The sequence below is a fragment of the Alexandromys fortis genome, unplaced genomic scaffold, assembly GCF_014885135.2.
Source record: "Alexandromys fortis isolate MF-2015 unplaced genomic scaffold, M_Fortis_MF-2015_v1.1 scaffold_47, whole genome shotgun sequence".
Taxonomy (NCBI): Eukaryota; Metazoa; Chordata; class Mammalia; order Rodentia; family Cricetidae; genus Alexandromys; species Alexandromys fortis.
Genome location: NW_026067957.1, coordinates 4,974,209 through 4,989,752, shown reverse-complemented (window position 1 = coordinate 4,989,752; position 15,544 = coordinate 4,974,209). Strand labels below are relative to the sequence as shown.

The following is a 15,544-nucleotide window of genomic DNA, read 5'->3' as shown; positions in this document are numbered from 1 at the left end:
AAGCTTTCATAATTAATATTAAGTCTCCAGGTCATTGTTTGTGGGCTGGCAGTTCAAAGATAGTCTGTCAAAAAAAAAACTTGCTCTAGCAGACTCCTGCCCAAAAAAAAAAAAAAAAAAAAAAAAAAAGCTTTGAGTAGGAAGGACTCTACATTGCACAGGGCACTGACTGCCTGTTCTAAGACACCGTGTCCTCATCAGTACCTCACTGCTGCCTCAGTGACTGGATAAACCATTGTGGCCCTTAAAATAAATGTCATTTTATCAGCTTTCCAAACCAGTGGTACACCTTTTTGTCACAATGGTCATCTAACAACAGTCAAAGTAATAGACAGACAAGCCAAGCTTGGGATAAAACCGGTCTTGCTGAACATAGCGGACAATGAGGACTACTGAGAACTCAAGAACAATGGCAATGGGTTTTTGATCCTACTGCTCGTATTGGCTTTGTGGGAGCCTAGGCAGTTTGGATGCTCACCTTACTAGACCTGGATGGAGGTGGGTGGTCCTTGACCTTCCCACAGGGCAAGGAACCCTGAAGGCTCTTTGGGCTGACGAGGGAGGGGGACTTAACTGGGGGAGGGCAAGGGAAATGGGAGGCAGCGGTGGGGAAGAGACTAATCTTTAATAAATAAATAAATTAATTAAAAAAAATAAAATAAAAGAGAAAAAAAATAGACAGACAAGCCATGCTCCCAGCATCCGCAAACAACAGATACTGTCAAGCATTGGACAGTTTCCTCAGAAACCAACTAAAAAGGGTTCTGACTCTGCCCCCTATCACCTCCTGCTGGTCTACAGACTTGAGAAAACAGTCTGGTCCTTATGTATTCATCCCCACAAAAAATTCATCTCCTCTTGACTACCAACCGGGTAATTACCAGGAAAAATAAAAAGGAGTGGAGCTTTACAAAGCTGCTTAGGAAAACTGTGATTTCCATGACCATGGTATGTCTTTCTTCTTAGAGACACTGTAGGTCAGCAGAGGAGGGTAAGAAAAGGTGACAATATTCAAATTTAATCCTAGTTTCATCTCCTGGAATGCCTTACTAGAGCCAAATGGCCTAGAACATAAACTCAATGGCACTTAGCTGAGTGCATGTCTCCCCACACTGCCCACCTGTGTCCGACAGAAAACACAACAGGGCTCTGTTGTGATAAAGTCTGGACATAAACAGGGTACAATGGAAAACTGGCATTGGACACACTACCACCACGGGCAGAGTTATAGGGCGGACAACCTCAAGGGCTGAGGAAGAAAGGCATCAGCGTTCTGGAGCTGTACAGTGAATGACAACATGAATTCTCTCTGCCCCCGAAGTCGAACCCCAGAGCCCGGCCACATTCAGATGGGCTGATGGCAGGAACTCAGCCTGGGGCTGGAAACAGAAAAACTCATGTGGATGGACACGGCAGTCTTGAGCTACTCTGATGGGCTGATGACATCAGTGCCAACACCTCAAAAAGAGCTCCCTGATAATGTGTGCTACTACAAAGATGGCACAATGTTCTGTCTATCACACTCTACAGAGTGTATCATATACTCTTCCCTAAAGAGCTAGGGACCTTAGTTATGCCCACACAGTCACTGAGGCTGCAACTACTCAATATACTGCCCATGGGTCTTAACCAAACCAATGCAGCGGAGGCCTCAATCAAACTAAATGATGATCCAGGGAAAACTGAACTGAATAACCTGAATCTCCTTAGATAATTTTAGTATATAAGGACTGGGCCACCAAATGTCTCTCCGTAAGTGTTGTAATTATTAGCAATGAAACCGATGAACAGAACCAACCTAAACTGCTATGCACAGGACTTAATGAGTAGTTTATTGCCTTAGACTACATTCATGCTGTCTGAAATGAGACTTGCTGGTCCCTTACTCATAAGAGGCTGAATCCAGAACCCTAAAGGATACAGCTGAGGTAAATACCCAAGACTGTAATCATCCTGCTGCTTGGAGTCTCCCTGACAGTAGCCACTATTAAACATTGTATGAGACAAACTGAACAGATTTGGTCTCTGCCTCTGTCAGCCATGCTAATCAGAGCAGCTGACAGAGCTGCCTGTGAACATGGGACGTCTGCTAGACGCCAAGGCCGGCTGTGACGGAGGGGTAATAAAGCCTGCTGGGAGAGGGAGTCCTCCATCAATGTCTTGTGCATCCACACACGGGCCAAGATGGATCTAGAATGTCCTGACTGCATTTGACCTGGGCCATATCTTAAGGCTGCGCTTGCAACTAGCAAACCCGAGAGATATGGCAATGTCTCTCTAGAACAGAGTGACTTACCGTCACTTCCCAAACTTGTCATTCCTTGGACTGCAGGTGCAGTCATCTCTTTGGGCATGTCATGTCATCCAGTGGGACCTGGCAGCGGATCAAAGAACCTAACTCCAAAGATGCTGAAATCTTTGAAAACCAGACCTTGGGAAATTATGCACTATAAATTTACTATTTTCTGGGGAGAGTTCAAAGCACCTCTGGGTGCCACCATTTGAAAGGCAGGTAGCCTAGACATGAGAGTCTCTTCTGAAGACCTTGAGACCCACTAGCCCCCATCAGAGCAAACCTATTCTTTTCAGAGACTGGACTTATAGGGAGTAGTCCCTTGCTCCCTCCTCCTACCTCCCCTCCAAAAAATTCCTCAGTTACCCCCACAGACCGGTCGCGCCTCCGGTGAATCCCGCCCCCTCCTTGCCCTCAGGCCAATCAGAGGGAGGCGTCCCTCCCTCCCAGTTGCCATGGTGCCCGCCAAGTCCCTTCTGCCACTTACCAGATGTGCGCCGGCTGGTCCAGCCGGTGAAAGCGGGTAGCGAAGGACAACAGCGTCACCACAGCCAGCGTGGCCCACCGGCCTGCCGCCTCGAAGCTCCGTGAGCTCCAAGCAGGTCGTTTAAGGCTCCGTGCCGCAACCCGGCGGACCGTATCCCTGCCCACGGCCCTGGCAGCCTGCGGCGCGCAGCGGCCCCTCCGGGGACGCAGCTCGGAACCCGTTAGGCCTCCGCCTACGGCCGGCGGCATCCTCCCCTTTCTGAGGATTGCCCTCCGGACCGGAGTCGCGTTGGGTCTTGTCCGCAACCCCGTCCAAGAGTCATAGGAGAGCGTCTCGAGGTGCCCTGGGATTTGTAGTTCCCTCCGCTTGCCGCGGAGCGCCAGGCCCCGGGCTCTGGGCGGGGCGGGAAGTGTAGTGGCCGCCCGAGCCGCTAGGAAGCGGCCTGAGGCGTGAAGCATTGCGGGAGGCGGAGGGACGCTAAGGTCGGAGAGAGACGGCTCAGGAACTACAACTCCCAGCAGCGCGGGAGGCGGGGGCGGGGCCAACCCGACGGAGGGAACCCCATCTAGTCCGACCCTCGCTCTTTGGACCCCGCTAGGCCTCAGTCATCTTCTAGTCCCCGAGAGCTGACTTTCTTGACTGGCCGAGTAAGAGATGCAAGTCGGGAAGGTCTGTGCCGCGCCTCCGGGGCTGAGGGTCGCTACTTAGAAAAACACGGAAAACAGCTGGGGGACGAGGGAGCCGCTGAGAGCGCGCCTCTCCGCACGGCTCCACAACGACTCCCGGCATGCTGTGCGCCGGGTCACTCTGCACCTGCGCGCTGGCCACCGAACGCTAAGCAGTCGGTCTGATTGAGTCGGGAAGGTTAAGATGCTCAGCGTTCTGGGTGGCGTCCGGTAGCACCCTTCCGTGCCTCGTGTGTACAGAGCTCTTGTAGGACTTTCAAACGTTTGCAATTCCGTGATGCCCTGCGTGCACTTCTCGGCCGCCCTGTTGGCCCAGGCATGATGCACCAAGGGCAAGGGGAAAATGTGAAACTTTCTATCGTTAACAGTTACTTGTGACTTCCCAGGCTTTTAATTTTGTCTTTATTTTATCGGTGTTAAGAAACGAGGTCTTGTTATGTAGGTCAACCTGACTTTGAACTCGTGACCCTCCTGCCTTCGCCTTCCAAGTCGCGTCTGGAGCCTCCCTGGTTTAAGTCGTAACCCTCTAGTCTATCCTAGAACCATTGTCTTTAACCCGTTGATGGAGCAGGGCTGAAAATCTCTTTTATTTTTATTTTATTTTATTTATTTTTTATGTATACAATATTCTGTCTGTATGTATGCCTGCAGGCCAGAAGAGGGCACCAGACCTCCTTACAGATGGTTGTGAGCCACCATGTGGTTGCCGGGAATTGAACTCAGGACCTTTGGAAGAGCAGGCAATGCTCTTAACCACTGAGCCATCTCTCCAGCCCCCTGAAAATCTGTTTTATAAGGGACTCCGTTGAGTCTAATGGATAAAGCTTGAGGCCCGTTGTCTGGGAAGGTGTACATTAGATGCAACGGACACTGCATCAGGCTAATACTGTGTAGGTTTTCCACATACCGATGTGATTTTCGGAATTTAAATCATGTAAGAATGGTGTAAACCCCGCTGGGGATGTATGTAGCGCCTCACATGGGCTGAATCACCCACAACTTCAAACCTGCAAATAAGTTTCAAATTGCCAGAATAATCACAGTGCATATGAGTTGGAAACAATTCTTCCAGGTGCGCTGATTAAATGAACGAACATTCTACTTGATGGTAAAAGTGTAGATGTGCAAGCGCAAATATCGCCAGATGGTTTGCAGTCAGTGCATGGCTGTTATTTCTCTTCCCATGATTTCCTTATCTGTGGTCAGCCTTGGTTCAAGGGAAACCCTGGTTACCTGGAAACTTTCAGAGACAATTGCAAGCCTTTGTGAGCAGCGTGGGGAAATCTCACACAGCAGAGGGCAGTGAATTCTTCCTTTCTGTAGTATATCCATACTATCTACACTCCCCACCTGTTAGCCACTTAATAGATGTTTTAGTGGTTAGGCTGTCCGATATTACAGTGCTTGTGTGAACGGCCCTTGTTTTACATACTATTGGCCACAAAGCTCAAGAGTACTGATCGCAGCAATTTTATTATAGTAATAGTAAATTACTGAAATTATTATATTTCATCATTATTGGTAATCTCTTGTAGTGTCTATCTTATAAATCAAGTTATGTATGTATGTTTGTATGCATGTGATAGTTGGTGTCATTTTGACGGGATCTAGACTCACATAGGAGACAAGCCTCCAGACATTCTTGGGAGAGAGTTTCTATGTTAGGCTAACTTGTGGTCATATCTTTATCAGATAGTTGCCATGGGAGGGTGACACTCTGGGTTGCATCTGGGCCCATAAAAACAAGTTAGCTGAGCAGTGACACACATTCATTGTCCTGCCTCCTGCTGAGGATGGGATGGCACCAGCTGTTCCAGGCTACTGTCTTGATTCATCCCCCCCCCATGGACTGCATCTTGAATTATTACCCCAAATAAACCATTTTCCTTTAGGCTGCCTTTGCTGGGCTATATTATTATAGCAATAGGGATTGAAACTAAGGTGATGTATAAGAAACAAATAATACAGGGTTTGGGTAGTACGTGGGTTCAGGTGTCCACTGGAGGTCTTTGAAGGCACAACCTGGAGTGTAAGACTATGCTATATAGTTACCACTAGATAAGAACAGAAATTATCTAAGATTTGGTTTCCTTCTTAAGGGCCGTAGGGAGAGTAGTAGCAGTGACCATGACTTTGGTCCCCTTGGTACAGTCAGTGTATAACAAGTTACACGAGGCATTCCTCAGCAGTTCTGATCATGTTTGCCCCTCTTTCGTGGTCAGTGTCTCATAGTAATCCTGATGAGCCCATGGTCACCAAGCTGTGGCTAAATGCCACTGCCCAGCCTGGGGAAAGACCAAAATACAGAATTTGAAGTACAGTTTCGAAACAAATGCCTATCACTTTCTCACCATTATAAGGTCGAAAGTTGTTAAGGAGGACACTCCAAAGTGAGGGGCCATTGTGAAACCCAGCCAGGGCCCTGTGAACCCCCCCAGCTTCCGACTTCACTTTGTAGCAAATGGGTATATCTGCCATCAGTTCGAGAACGGGGAGCTCAAGGCAATGGACAGCGAAGCATCAGTAAACAAGAAGCCGCTCTGCGGGGGCCGAAAGGAGCTGCTGCCATCATTTAGGGGAGCCTTTTGTTTATAAACAGAGGAGCTGAAGAACAGAAAAGCAGGGATTCGGCTCAGGTCACACATGGCTGCTTCCTGAATCAGGTCCAGACCCCGAGTCTGCCCACTTTGAGCCCATTCCTCCATGCACTTTCCCTCAGAGCCAGGCTACACTGGATGCCTGAGTGCCAGACTTGCCCCGGCCAAGAATAAAAGAAACTTCTCACAAGTTGAGAAGCCGCCCTTTCTGACCAGAGTCCAGAATCCTTTGGTGCCTGTTTAACCTGCTTTCCCATTGGCTCGTGGGACCCATCCCTTTGGGTTCCTCCCCCTGCCTCACAGCTCTCTGAGAGAAGACATTCCTTGGGAGGCCACAACACAATGACTGACAAGGTAAGGCTAGCACTTGAAAGCTCCTTCCTCTGGAGGACACTTGTACTTCAGGAACTCAGAGCAGCAAGACTAGGACCCAAGACAGGCCTGAGTTGCCAAGATGCCTGCCCGAGTAAGGAGTCCCGGTGCAATAGCAAGAAACTGGGGTTGGGGCCTTTTGCCTGGGAGCTGGTACCTGCTTCCAGCAGGTGCCTATTGCTGGAAACTCAAGCCTAAGTTAATGTCTGCCTCATCCTCTCTCTCCTCAGCCTGTCCTCTATTCCTATTTCCGAAGCTCCTGTACATGGAGAGTTCGAATCGGTAAGAGCTCTGTTTCTGGAATGGGAATGGTGGAGGCGGGGACATAGGACTTCACCACCACCACCACCTCCTCCCAGCAGCCAGCACCCCATTGTCTTGGAGCCTCTATCTCTGCATGGCACTTCCACCCAGAAAGTCCAACATGAAGACGGTGCGAGTGGGAGGAAGGGGGTTGTTTTTCCCCTTGGGAGGGCCACCGCTGCCATACCGCACTCCAAAACCCCTTAGCAACCATGGCCAGAGTAGGTTCACAGGATCCAGAGGTCCCTGGTGACTCAGGGAGCAGCTGGCCTCCCTCTGTTCTTATTTGATCTGGCTAATCAAATAGAACTGCTTGGAGTTGGTCACAGCCTTGGGGAGAGCTGGAACTAGAAGCCTCTGCTCTGGGCCAGGTCTGACCTTTCACTCCCCCCGGTGCACACAACTGTTGGCAAAGGTCACCGTCATAGCTCTGCACACCAAAGAGCTCTGTGCCCAGTGCCTTTGTGTGCATGCCTCTCTGTCCTCCCCCATTATCATAAGAGAGAGATATTAGTATCCCCATTGTGCAAACAAGGCAAGGCACAAAGGTTAAGTAATTTGCCCTGGAAAACTTGCAGTTTGAACCATGTAGTCTGGCTCAAGTCCATGTTCACTTGCTTTGATTTGGCACCAGCAATTGAACACTGGCTTTACCCATGTTAAGCTCATATCCCTTCAGTAAGCTAAATACCTAGCCATATCCCACACTTTCAACTACTACACAGTGCTGCTTGTCACATTGGGGAAACTGAGACAGAGAAACTCATTAAGTTAACCTGCCCAAGGCCATACACCTCACAATTGAATGCGGTAGAATCTGCACCCACGCTGTCAATCTCCAGTCTTGCCCTAACTGCAGAGCCATCATGGGTGACTCTTACTTATCCAATAGTCCTCTCTCCTCTCCTGGACCCCAGAGTCTCTACCTTGACTGAGCCAGAAGCCAAAGCAATGAGTGCTGTTTTTGTAGAGCTGTTTTGTAGAGGGAGGGCTACCTTTGAGAGTCTAGCCAGTCTAGCCCTAACTCCGCTCTGGTCTCTTCTAGCTCTGGCATTAAAAGGCATTGACTATGAGACGGTGCCCGTCAACCTCATAAAGGATGGGGGGCAACAGGTAAGGAAGCTGTCCCGGGCCCACAATAGAAGAATTGGTACCAGATGGAGCACTGGCTGTGGACTGGAGGAAACCTATATTTCATGGTTCCTGTAACCAGAGGTTGCTGCTGGCTCTCCTGGGCAGCAATGGGAGCCATGGGAAGGGGTCAGGGTATTAGGGTCAGTGCCTGATTTTATGAGAATAGGTGATAATGGGACCTTTCCTTATACTAGACCCTCTCAATGGATGACTGAGGCAGGAGCTGACTTGGTAGCAACATTTAAAGGGTACAGGAAGAAGGTGGGCTGTGATGGCACATGCCTTAATTCCAGCACTTGGGAGGCCAAGGCAGTTGGATCTCTGAGTTCTAGGACAGCCAGGGTTACACAGAGGAAACCCTGTCTCAAAAAAAGTGGGGGAGGACAGGTAAAACCATAAATCCAAACCATTGGGGTACTAGGATACTACATGGATCCCCAGAGATTAGCATGATCTTAGGAACCAAGTCCTTCTCTAAGGATGAGAAATATGGATTGGTGCTAGGCCTACAGTCTTCCTACTTACTTGATTCTGCTTTAGGCAATTTAAGCTAGGACACCTAGTCCACCATGGCCTTGTCTCCACAGTTCTCAAAGGAATTTCAGACCCTGAATCCCATGAAGCAAGTGCCAGCCCTGAAGATTGATGGAATCACCATTGGCCAGTCAGTGAGTAGAGGGTTTCAGAGTGGCAGAGTTCTGAATGAGAAGACGTGACATCTCTTCCTAACCCACAAGTGGCTGGACACCAAACATAATGGGGGCTCACTGAGTATATGGTAGAGGGAAGGAGAGAGCATGGTTGAGCGTGTGAAGAACCAAGTTGAACAAGGTCTCTGAAAGACCTGTACAGTGCTTCAGTTGAGAAGGGCGCAGAGGTAGTGGTAGCACCATCGGGAAAAGGTAGTTTGCTGGCCTCTGCCCTCTGACCCAGGAGCCCCAAGCCCTCTCCCTGCCTCAATGTTCCCTCTGGACAGCTGGCCATCATAGAGTACCTGGAAGAGACTCGGCCCACCCCACGTCTCCTGCCTCAGGACCCGCAGAAGAAAGCCATTGTGCGCATGATCTCCGACCTCATCGCTAGCGGCATCCAGCCCCTTCAGGTTAGCACTGTTAGATCCGCACTCTTGTACGACTCTCACGCATCCCTTCACGTTCACCGTAATGAGCCAGAGTGAAGCCGGTGGGTGAGGGGAGCAGGGGAACAAAGAAAAACTCTCAGGGGCCTTGACCTAGCCCACATGCAGAAGGTGGCTGGAATCCCAGACGTCCTTCGTCAGTATGGGTCTCCCACTCTGCTCCGAGGCCTAGGAGCATAGGCACGTTTGAGGCAGGGAACCAGGGAGAGTAGCAGGCCTGGGTACAGTCTCCACTTCCATCCTGGGCAACTCTTGCTCATTCTCTGTGTCATATATGCAGATAGGCCTTGCTTTACAGCGCTTTGCTTTGCTTCGAGGATAATTGCGTTTTAGGTTTGTTTGTTTTTAAGATTTTATTTATTTATTAAGTATACAGACTTCTGCCAAAAGAGGGCACCAGATAGCATTATAGATGGTTGTGAGCCACCATGTGGTTGCTGGGAATTGAACTCAGGACCTCTGGAAGAGCAGCTGGTACCCTTAGCCTCTGAGCCATCTCTCCAGCCCTGCGTTTTAGGTTTTTGTTTGGTTTGTAATAAGTTGAAAGGTTATGGCAGCCCTTCATTGAGCAGGTCTGTCAGTGTCATTTTTCTAATGATTTTTCATCATTAGTATATTTTAATAATAAATTATTTTAAAATTAAGATACATTTTCAGACATAGTGACTCTATACACTCAGTAGATCAGCATGGTGTAAACAGAACTTCACTGAGAAACCGAGAAAGTCCACTTAAATTGTTTTTTTTTTTTTTTTTTTTTTTTTGTTTTTCGAGACAGGGTTTCTCTGTGGCTTTGGAGCCTGTCCTGGCACTAGCTCTGTAGACCAGGCTGGTCTCGAACTCACAGAGATCCGCCTGCCTCTGCCTCCCGAGTGCTGGGATTAAAGGCGTGCGCCACCACCGCCCGGCTCACTTAAATTGTTTTATTGTCATATGCTGTTTTCCCTAGTCTGGACCTGAGTACTGAACTACACAATATGCCAATATTGGGATTCTTATAAGGTTTCTGTTTTGGGTTTTTTTGTTTGTTTGTTTGTTTGTTTTTGATTTTTCAAGACAGGGTTTCTCCATAGCTTTTTGGTTCCTGTCCTGGAACTAGCTCTTGTAGACCAGGCTGGCTCTGTTTTGTTTTTAAAGTAAGTTCTCACCTGTAAAATAGAAAGGCAAGTATTAGAACCATTTATCTGTGCCAGCTTCTACTTTGTAAGGTAATGGCTCTAAAGGGAGCAGTGGCTTTGCAGGGTGCCAGCTGAGTAGTAGCAGAGTGAGGATCCTTGTGCACCTGTGATACCGTGACTCCTGAAACATCTCGCTGTTTTTAACAGTGGGCATTGTTCCTTAGTCATAATCGCTAGAAGCCAGTCCAACACACCTACACACCTGTCTCAGTCCAGAGTCCCATGTTCCCCACCCCCACCCAGGTATCACACAGCCTCTTTTCAGGAGACCAAGTAGGGTAGAGTTGGGTGTGAGAGAATAGGCCTTGGGTTGTAGCTGCATCTGTCAATCATGCCATCATCCTATGTCCCTAGGTTTCCTAACTGCTACCAAAAATCACATGGCTTTCATCCGGGCAGTGGTGGTGCACGCCTTTAATCCTAGCACTCGGGAGGCAAAGAGGCAGGTGGATTGCTTTGAGTTCGAGACCAGCCTGGTCTACGAGAGCTAGTTCCACGACAGGCTCCAAAACTACAGAGAAACCCTGTCTCACAAAACCAAACAAAAAATCACACAGATTTCAGAATACTTCTTGGGGTAACTGGGGCAGCCCAAGAAGGCGGCTCCTTCCAACTTTAGACACCTGATGGGAGGAAGGTCAGTCCTGTATAGCCCAGAGGCGAGCAGGACAGGTGAACAGCTAGAGCAGATGGATACTGAGCTTCCTTCCATACAGAGGTCTGACAAAGGGACAAACTCGAGCTGACTCCCAGAACAATCAGATTTCAGATTTCTATTTTTCATTCTTTTTTTCTTCTTCTCTTGAACCGTGCAGAACCTGTCCGTCCTGAAGCAAGTGGGAGAGGAGAAGCAGCTGCCTTGGGCCCAGGAGGCTATTACTTCTGGCTTCAATGGTGAGCTGTCCAAGTGGCTTCTCAGAGAAGTGACCCGCACACACATGGCTCTGCTTCGCGGGCTGCTCTGATCCTGACAGTGGGGTGGATGAGAGGACTGTGGGCAGGAAGGTGGTGGGCTGGGCCAGTGCTCAAGGATGGCTTTATGCTCCAGAACTCCTGTGAACCCCAGACCCGGCCCCGCCTCTATTTCACTGAGCGCCGCAGTTGAGAGTGCCTGTCCTCAGGATGCTAGGCCGTTTGTGAGAGCTGTTGCCTTGACCAGCTGCAAGTCTCGTCTATTCTGAGAACAGACAGAGAAGCCACGGGAAACATTATTCTTAGTCCTGGCTATCATATTCCCTACACCAGACTCTGCCCACGCCCTGGCCTTTCACTGAAATGTTCACCTATTTCATAGCTGTGGAGGCAAGCCCTGGAGAGGCTGATGTAAACATCATCCATATGGTCTCTCCACAGCTCTGGAACAGATTCTGCAGAGCACAGCAGGAAAGTACTGTGTAGGAGATGAGGTAAGTGTCCCCAGAGCTGCCCACTGTGGCCTCCATACCGACCTCAGGCTGCCTCCCACTTAGACCCAGCATCTCCTTGTCCTAAGGAGATATCTGGAAATGCCCTGGGACCAGCCTCTTGGTGCACACCTTTGCCCTGGGAAGTCAGTTAGTGCAGACACCTCAGCTCACTCCTGCACCTCCTCCAGAGCAGTGGCTCTCAACCTGTGGGTAGTGACCCCGTTGGGGGTCAAACAATCTTTTCACAGTGGTTCCATATCACATATCCTTCATATCAGATATTTACATTATGATTCAGAACAGTAGCAAAGTTACAGTTATGAAGTAGTAATGAAATAATTTTATGGCTGGGGGGTTCCACGACATGAGCGTTAGGAAGGTTGAGAACCACTGCACTAGCCATAGTGGGATGTGCTTAGACCAGAGGGGCACACTTCTGAGACAGTGAGGTGGTCCAGGCATCAGCTGAAGGGTTTGCACCCTGCAGACTGTAGGACTGAGGAGCCCCAGATACATGCAGACTAAGGCAGTGAGCCTATGCTAGTCTGGTTCCATGGTTCCTTCTCTGCTAGGAATCCTCACTAAGTCCCTAGCAGTGGTGGCTTCAACAAGCACACTGACCACCACCAACGCAGTCAGGCCTTCTCTGGCTACCACAAGGTTGGTTGTCAGGGAAACTAGAGTATGGCATGGGAGAAACGCCAGGGGACAAGGACAGGCAGTTCCAGAGGAACTGAGGGGGTGATAGGGATGGCAGAAAAAAAAAAAAAAAACGGAACAGACAGGAAGTTGGGCTGGCAATCCCAGTACAGCTCCAGTACAGTCAGCAGTAGCAGCTAGCCTTGCCAGTGAGTCTGGGGTGATCATCCCTGTGCAAACTCCCCTGGTCTTCTTCCAGGTGTCCATGGCTGATTTGTGCTTAGTGCCCCAAGTGGCAAACGCTGAAAGGTAAGAGAAAGCTTTGCCACCTTCCTTCACGGTCCCCTACCACCAGGGACTCCACATCAACACTGAGATAGCATCTCCTGTGAACCCTTCTTTAATGCCAAGGAGCCGTTGCCCCAGGCCACACCAGCTGCCCTGGCTGAGCGCAGACATGGCAGAAGAAATCATTGAAATGTCTCTACCATGCCCACTGTAGTCTGGGTGGTCTTGTACAGGCAGCCCTCGCTCCTAAGAGGAGGTGGCTTATCTAAGGGAATCGCCCCCAGGAATACCCACTTGCTGTACCCAGATGTGGAGTGTCTACTTAGAAGTGAGCTCTGCGAGCTCCCTCCACGGCCGTCTGGAAGGCATCGTGCTTGCTATTTGGGACAGGGACATGTAGAGCGCACTCCCTCCCCTAAGAGCCTGTTATCGTGGGTGACGGGACAGTCTACACAGATGCCTGACTCTGGAATTCACAGCAGTCATTACTTAGAGAACAGAAGGGGATGATGCCAGACGATGCCACTCCAGACCCGTTCAGAGCATCCCAGAGAATGAGGCGCCCCAGGCGGCAGGGCTGCTTTCTGGCCTTGCACTGCAACCCTGGACCTCGTCCAGCCCTGCCTCTGCCCACAGCAGTGTCCCTGAAAACCCTGGCTTACAAGTGTTTCTCTGCCACAGGTTCAAGGTGGACCTCAGCCACTACCCTACCATCTGTCAAATCAACAAGGCCCTACTAGCCTTAGAGGCTTTCCAAGTGTCTCACCCCAGTCGACAGCCAGATACACCTGCTGAGCTGCGAGCATAGTTCCCAGACCATGCCTCCTGCACAGGGAAGGGAGTAAGGCTCAGATGCTGGATGAGCTGGACAGGCTCAAGAATGAGCGAGTTGAAACGGAGGGCTTGAAGTTGACCTCTTCCCTGAGGAAGCAGTGGAAACCCTTGGAGTCCATGACATTTCTTTAAGGCTGCCAGTATCAGAGTCTTCTCTAGGGAAATTAAGTTAGTAGAAAATATCTCTCCTTCAACTTCATCCTGCCTTAACCCTCTTCTCTGCCATGTGTTAGGAGTGGGCGTGGCAGACATGAGCAGCTGTAATGGCTAATGCTGTCAACCTGAGAAAAAGACCTAGTCACCTGAGGGAAGGGCCTTTAGGAATGTCTGTGGGGTGATACCAGTGATGCTGAGGTGGGAAGACTCGTCATGGGTGGCAGAGGATCCCGGAGCCTCGATGAGCAGAGAAGAGCTGAGCACTAGCGTGTATGCATTTGTTGTCGTATGTTGTCTCCACCTGACTATGGAAGCAGCTGTGATCAATACTCCCACTAATGCCTTGACCCCCTGCCACTGTAGACTGGAGGCCAGAACTATGGGCGAGAATAAACCTTCTTCCTTTACATCACTTTCGTCTGGGTATTTTTGTCACAGCAACAGAGAAGCCCAGACCCCTGCTGTCTCTCATGGGCAGCCGTGAGGATGGCAGATTTACCAAAGTGCCATAGGGGAGCCTGAACTCCTCTTCGTCTCCTTATTGAACCTGACTGCAGAAAACATTTACACTGAGTTTGGTCATTGGCTGAAGGCAGGCCTCCCGCTTGCTCCACTAGGAACGAGCTGGATGCCAGAAGAGGAACTGTCCTGCTAGCTGGAAAGGGCTTTTAGGAATGTAACATCTGCGAGGGCTTATACTGGTAATTAGCAAGTCTTGTTAGCCTTTTGCCCTTCCTAAGGCAAGCTTAGCTCCTGACACCCAAAGGCAAGGAAGAGACTAAGCACATCCTGCCTGAGAAAACTAACCAGATCCAGGAAGGGAGGATTTAATAAGCAGGAAACGTGTCTAGTGACCAGCTGGGTCCCAGAGCAGAGTGCCGCACTGCCGTGGCACGTCCACACCAGCACCGAGAGGTCCACGGCTCTCTCCACACAATTACTCGTCCTAAGGAGAACCGTCTCTGAGCTAGTCCCAGGATGAGGCCCTCTGAGAAAACACCACGAATGACGCTGGAAACGGGAAATGGGCTCCTTCCTGTGCTGTGTAGACAGCTCGACCGATTCCAGATCAGATTACTTGGGTGACCATGTATCACTTGCTCCCCTGGAGGGGCAAGTCCCAGTACTTGGCATTGTGGAAGATAGGTAGTGTCTGCGATGGAAAACAAAATGACCTTCTGTGATCCAACCCTGATCCTTCATTTCTCCTGCACTGCCGAGGATAACCAGGGAACTGAGGTCTGTATGTCTTGTTTGACTGGAAACAATGCTCTCAGCTTTTCTCCAGCTCAGTCCCAGGGCACTGCCTGGATTCTGCCCCATGTTGTAGCCTCTCCTCTTAGATGCTCTGGGCTCCAAGCTCTGGGATGACCACTCTTTCTCCCAAGGCTGCTTTTGTCCCAACAAAGCCAGAGGGAAGTAAAGGAAGGTAGATATTGCAATGAGGGAGATGAGTGAATACCTGGCCTGCCCTTCTGCCATGTGGAACTTTTCCTAAATCAGTCTAGATCTAGATGGATAAGACCTACTTGGTATCTCCCTAAGAAACTCACATGGAGCCAGGTGATGGTAGTGCAGGCCTTTAATCCAAGCACTTGGGAGGCAGAGGCAGTCAGGTCTCTGTGAGTTCGAGGTCAGCCTGGTCTACAGGGCGAGTTCCAGGACAGGCTCCAAAGCTACACAAAGAAACCCTGTCTTGAAAAACCAAAGAGAGCCGGGCGGTGGTGGCGCACGCCTTTAATCCCAGCACTTGGGAGGCAGAGGCAGGCGGATCTCTGTGAGTTCGAAACCAGCCTGGTCTACAAGAGCTAGTTCCAGCACAGGCTCCAAAACCACAGAGAAACCCTGTCTCGAAAAACCAAAAAAAAAAAAAAAAAGAAAGAAAGAAAGAAAGAAAGAAAGAAAGAAAAACCAAAGAGAGAGAGGGAGGGGAGAGAAAAGAAACAAACACTAATCTGAACCAGAAACCATGGATTACTCGTTCTTGATCAAGCCCTGAGCCTGGCCTTGCCCCCTTACATATATGTTAAATT

The 15,544-nt window shown here is 49.8% G+C and overlaps 2 protein-coding genes across 4 annotated transcripts in view; one reads left to right on the top strand and one right to left on the bottom strand.

The window, feature by feature from the left end:
• The window catches only part of Pomt2 (protein O-mannosyltransferase 2), a 46,094-nt gene extending 42,807 nt beyond the window's left edge, over positions 1 to 3,287 (bottom strand). The window contains exon 1 of the mRNA XM_050152493.1: positions 2,781 to 3,287. Within this exon, the coding sequence (XP_050008450.1) occupies positions 2,781 to 3,238 (458 nt within the window). The 5' untranslated portion in view covers positions 3,239 to 3,287. The remainder of the gene's footprint in view (positions 1 to 2,780) is intronic.
• Positions 3,288 to 3,322: 35 nt separating this feature from the next.
• Positions 3,323 to 13,923, top strand: Gstz1 (glutathione S-transferase zeta 1). Of its 3 annotated transcripts, none has more exons than XM_050152500.1 (9): positions 3,323 to 3,449; positions 6,666 to 6,717; positions 7,784 to 7,851; positions 8,460 to 8,540; positions 8,849 to 8,974; positions 11,004 to 11,082; positions 11,542 to 11,594; positions 12,493 to 12,542; positions 13,203 to 13,923. In XM_050152500.1, exons 1-9 carry the CDS (start codon positions 3,435 to 3,437, stop codon positions 13,327 to 13,329), a joined length of 651 nt encoding a protein of 216 aa, XP_050008457.1. In that variant the 5' UTR covers positions 3,323 to 3,434; the 3' UTR covers positions 13,330 to 13,923. The 3 variants fall into 3 exon arrangements, with proteins under 3 accessions (XP_050008457.1, XP_050008458.1, XP_050008459.1); XM_050152501.1 differs by lacking the exon at positions 3,323 to 3,449 and adding an exon at positions 6,254 to 6,417; XM_050152502.1 differs by lacking the exon at positions 3,323 to 3,449 and adding an exon at positions 6,407 to 6,529.
• Positions 13,924 to 15,544: the final 1,621 nt, after the last annotated feature.

What these genes read in the sequence shown, in the direction of transcription:
- Gstz1 (XM_050152500.1), top strand. An exon ending in TACATGGAGAGTTCGAATCG is followed by an intron (nt 6,718 to 7,783) that starts GTAAGAGCTCTG and finishes GGTCTCTTCTAG; the next exon opens with CTCTGGCATTAAAAGGCATT. An exon ending in GAATCACCATTGGCCAGTCA is followed by an intron (nt 8,541 to 8,848) that starts GTGAGTAGAGGG and finishes CCCTCTGGACAG; the next exon opens with CTGGCCATCATAGAGTACCT.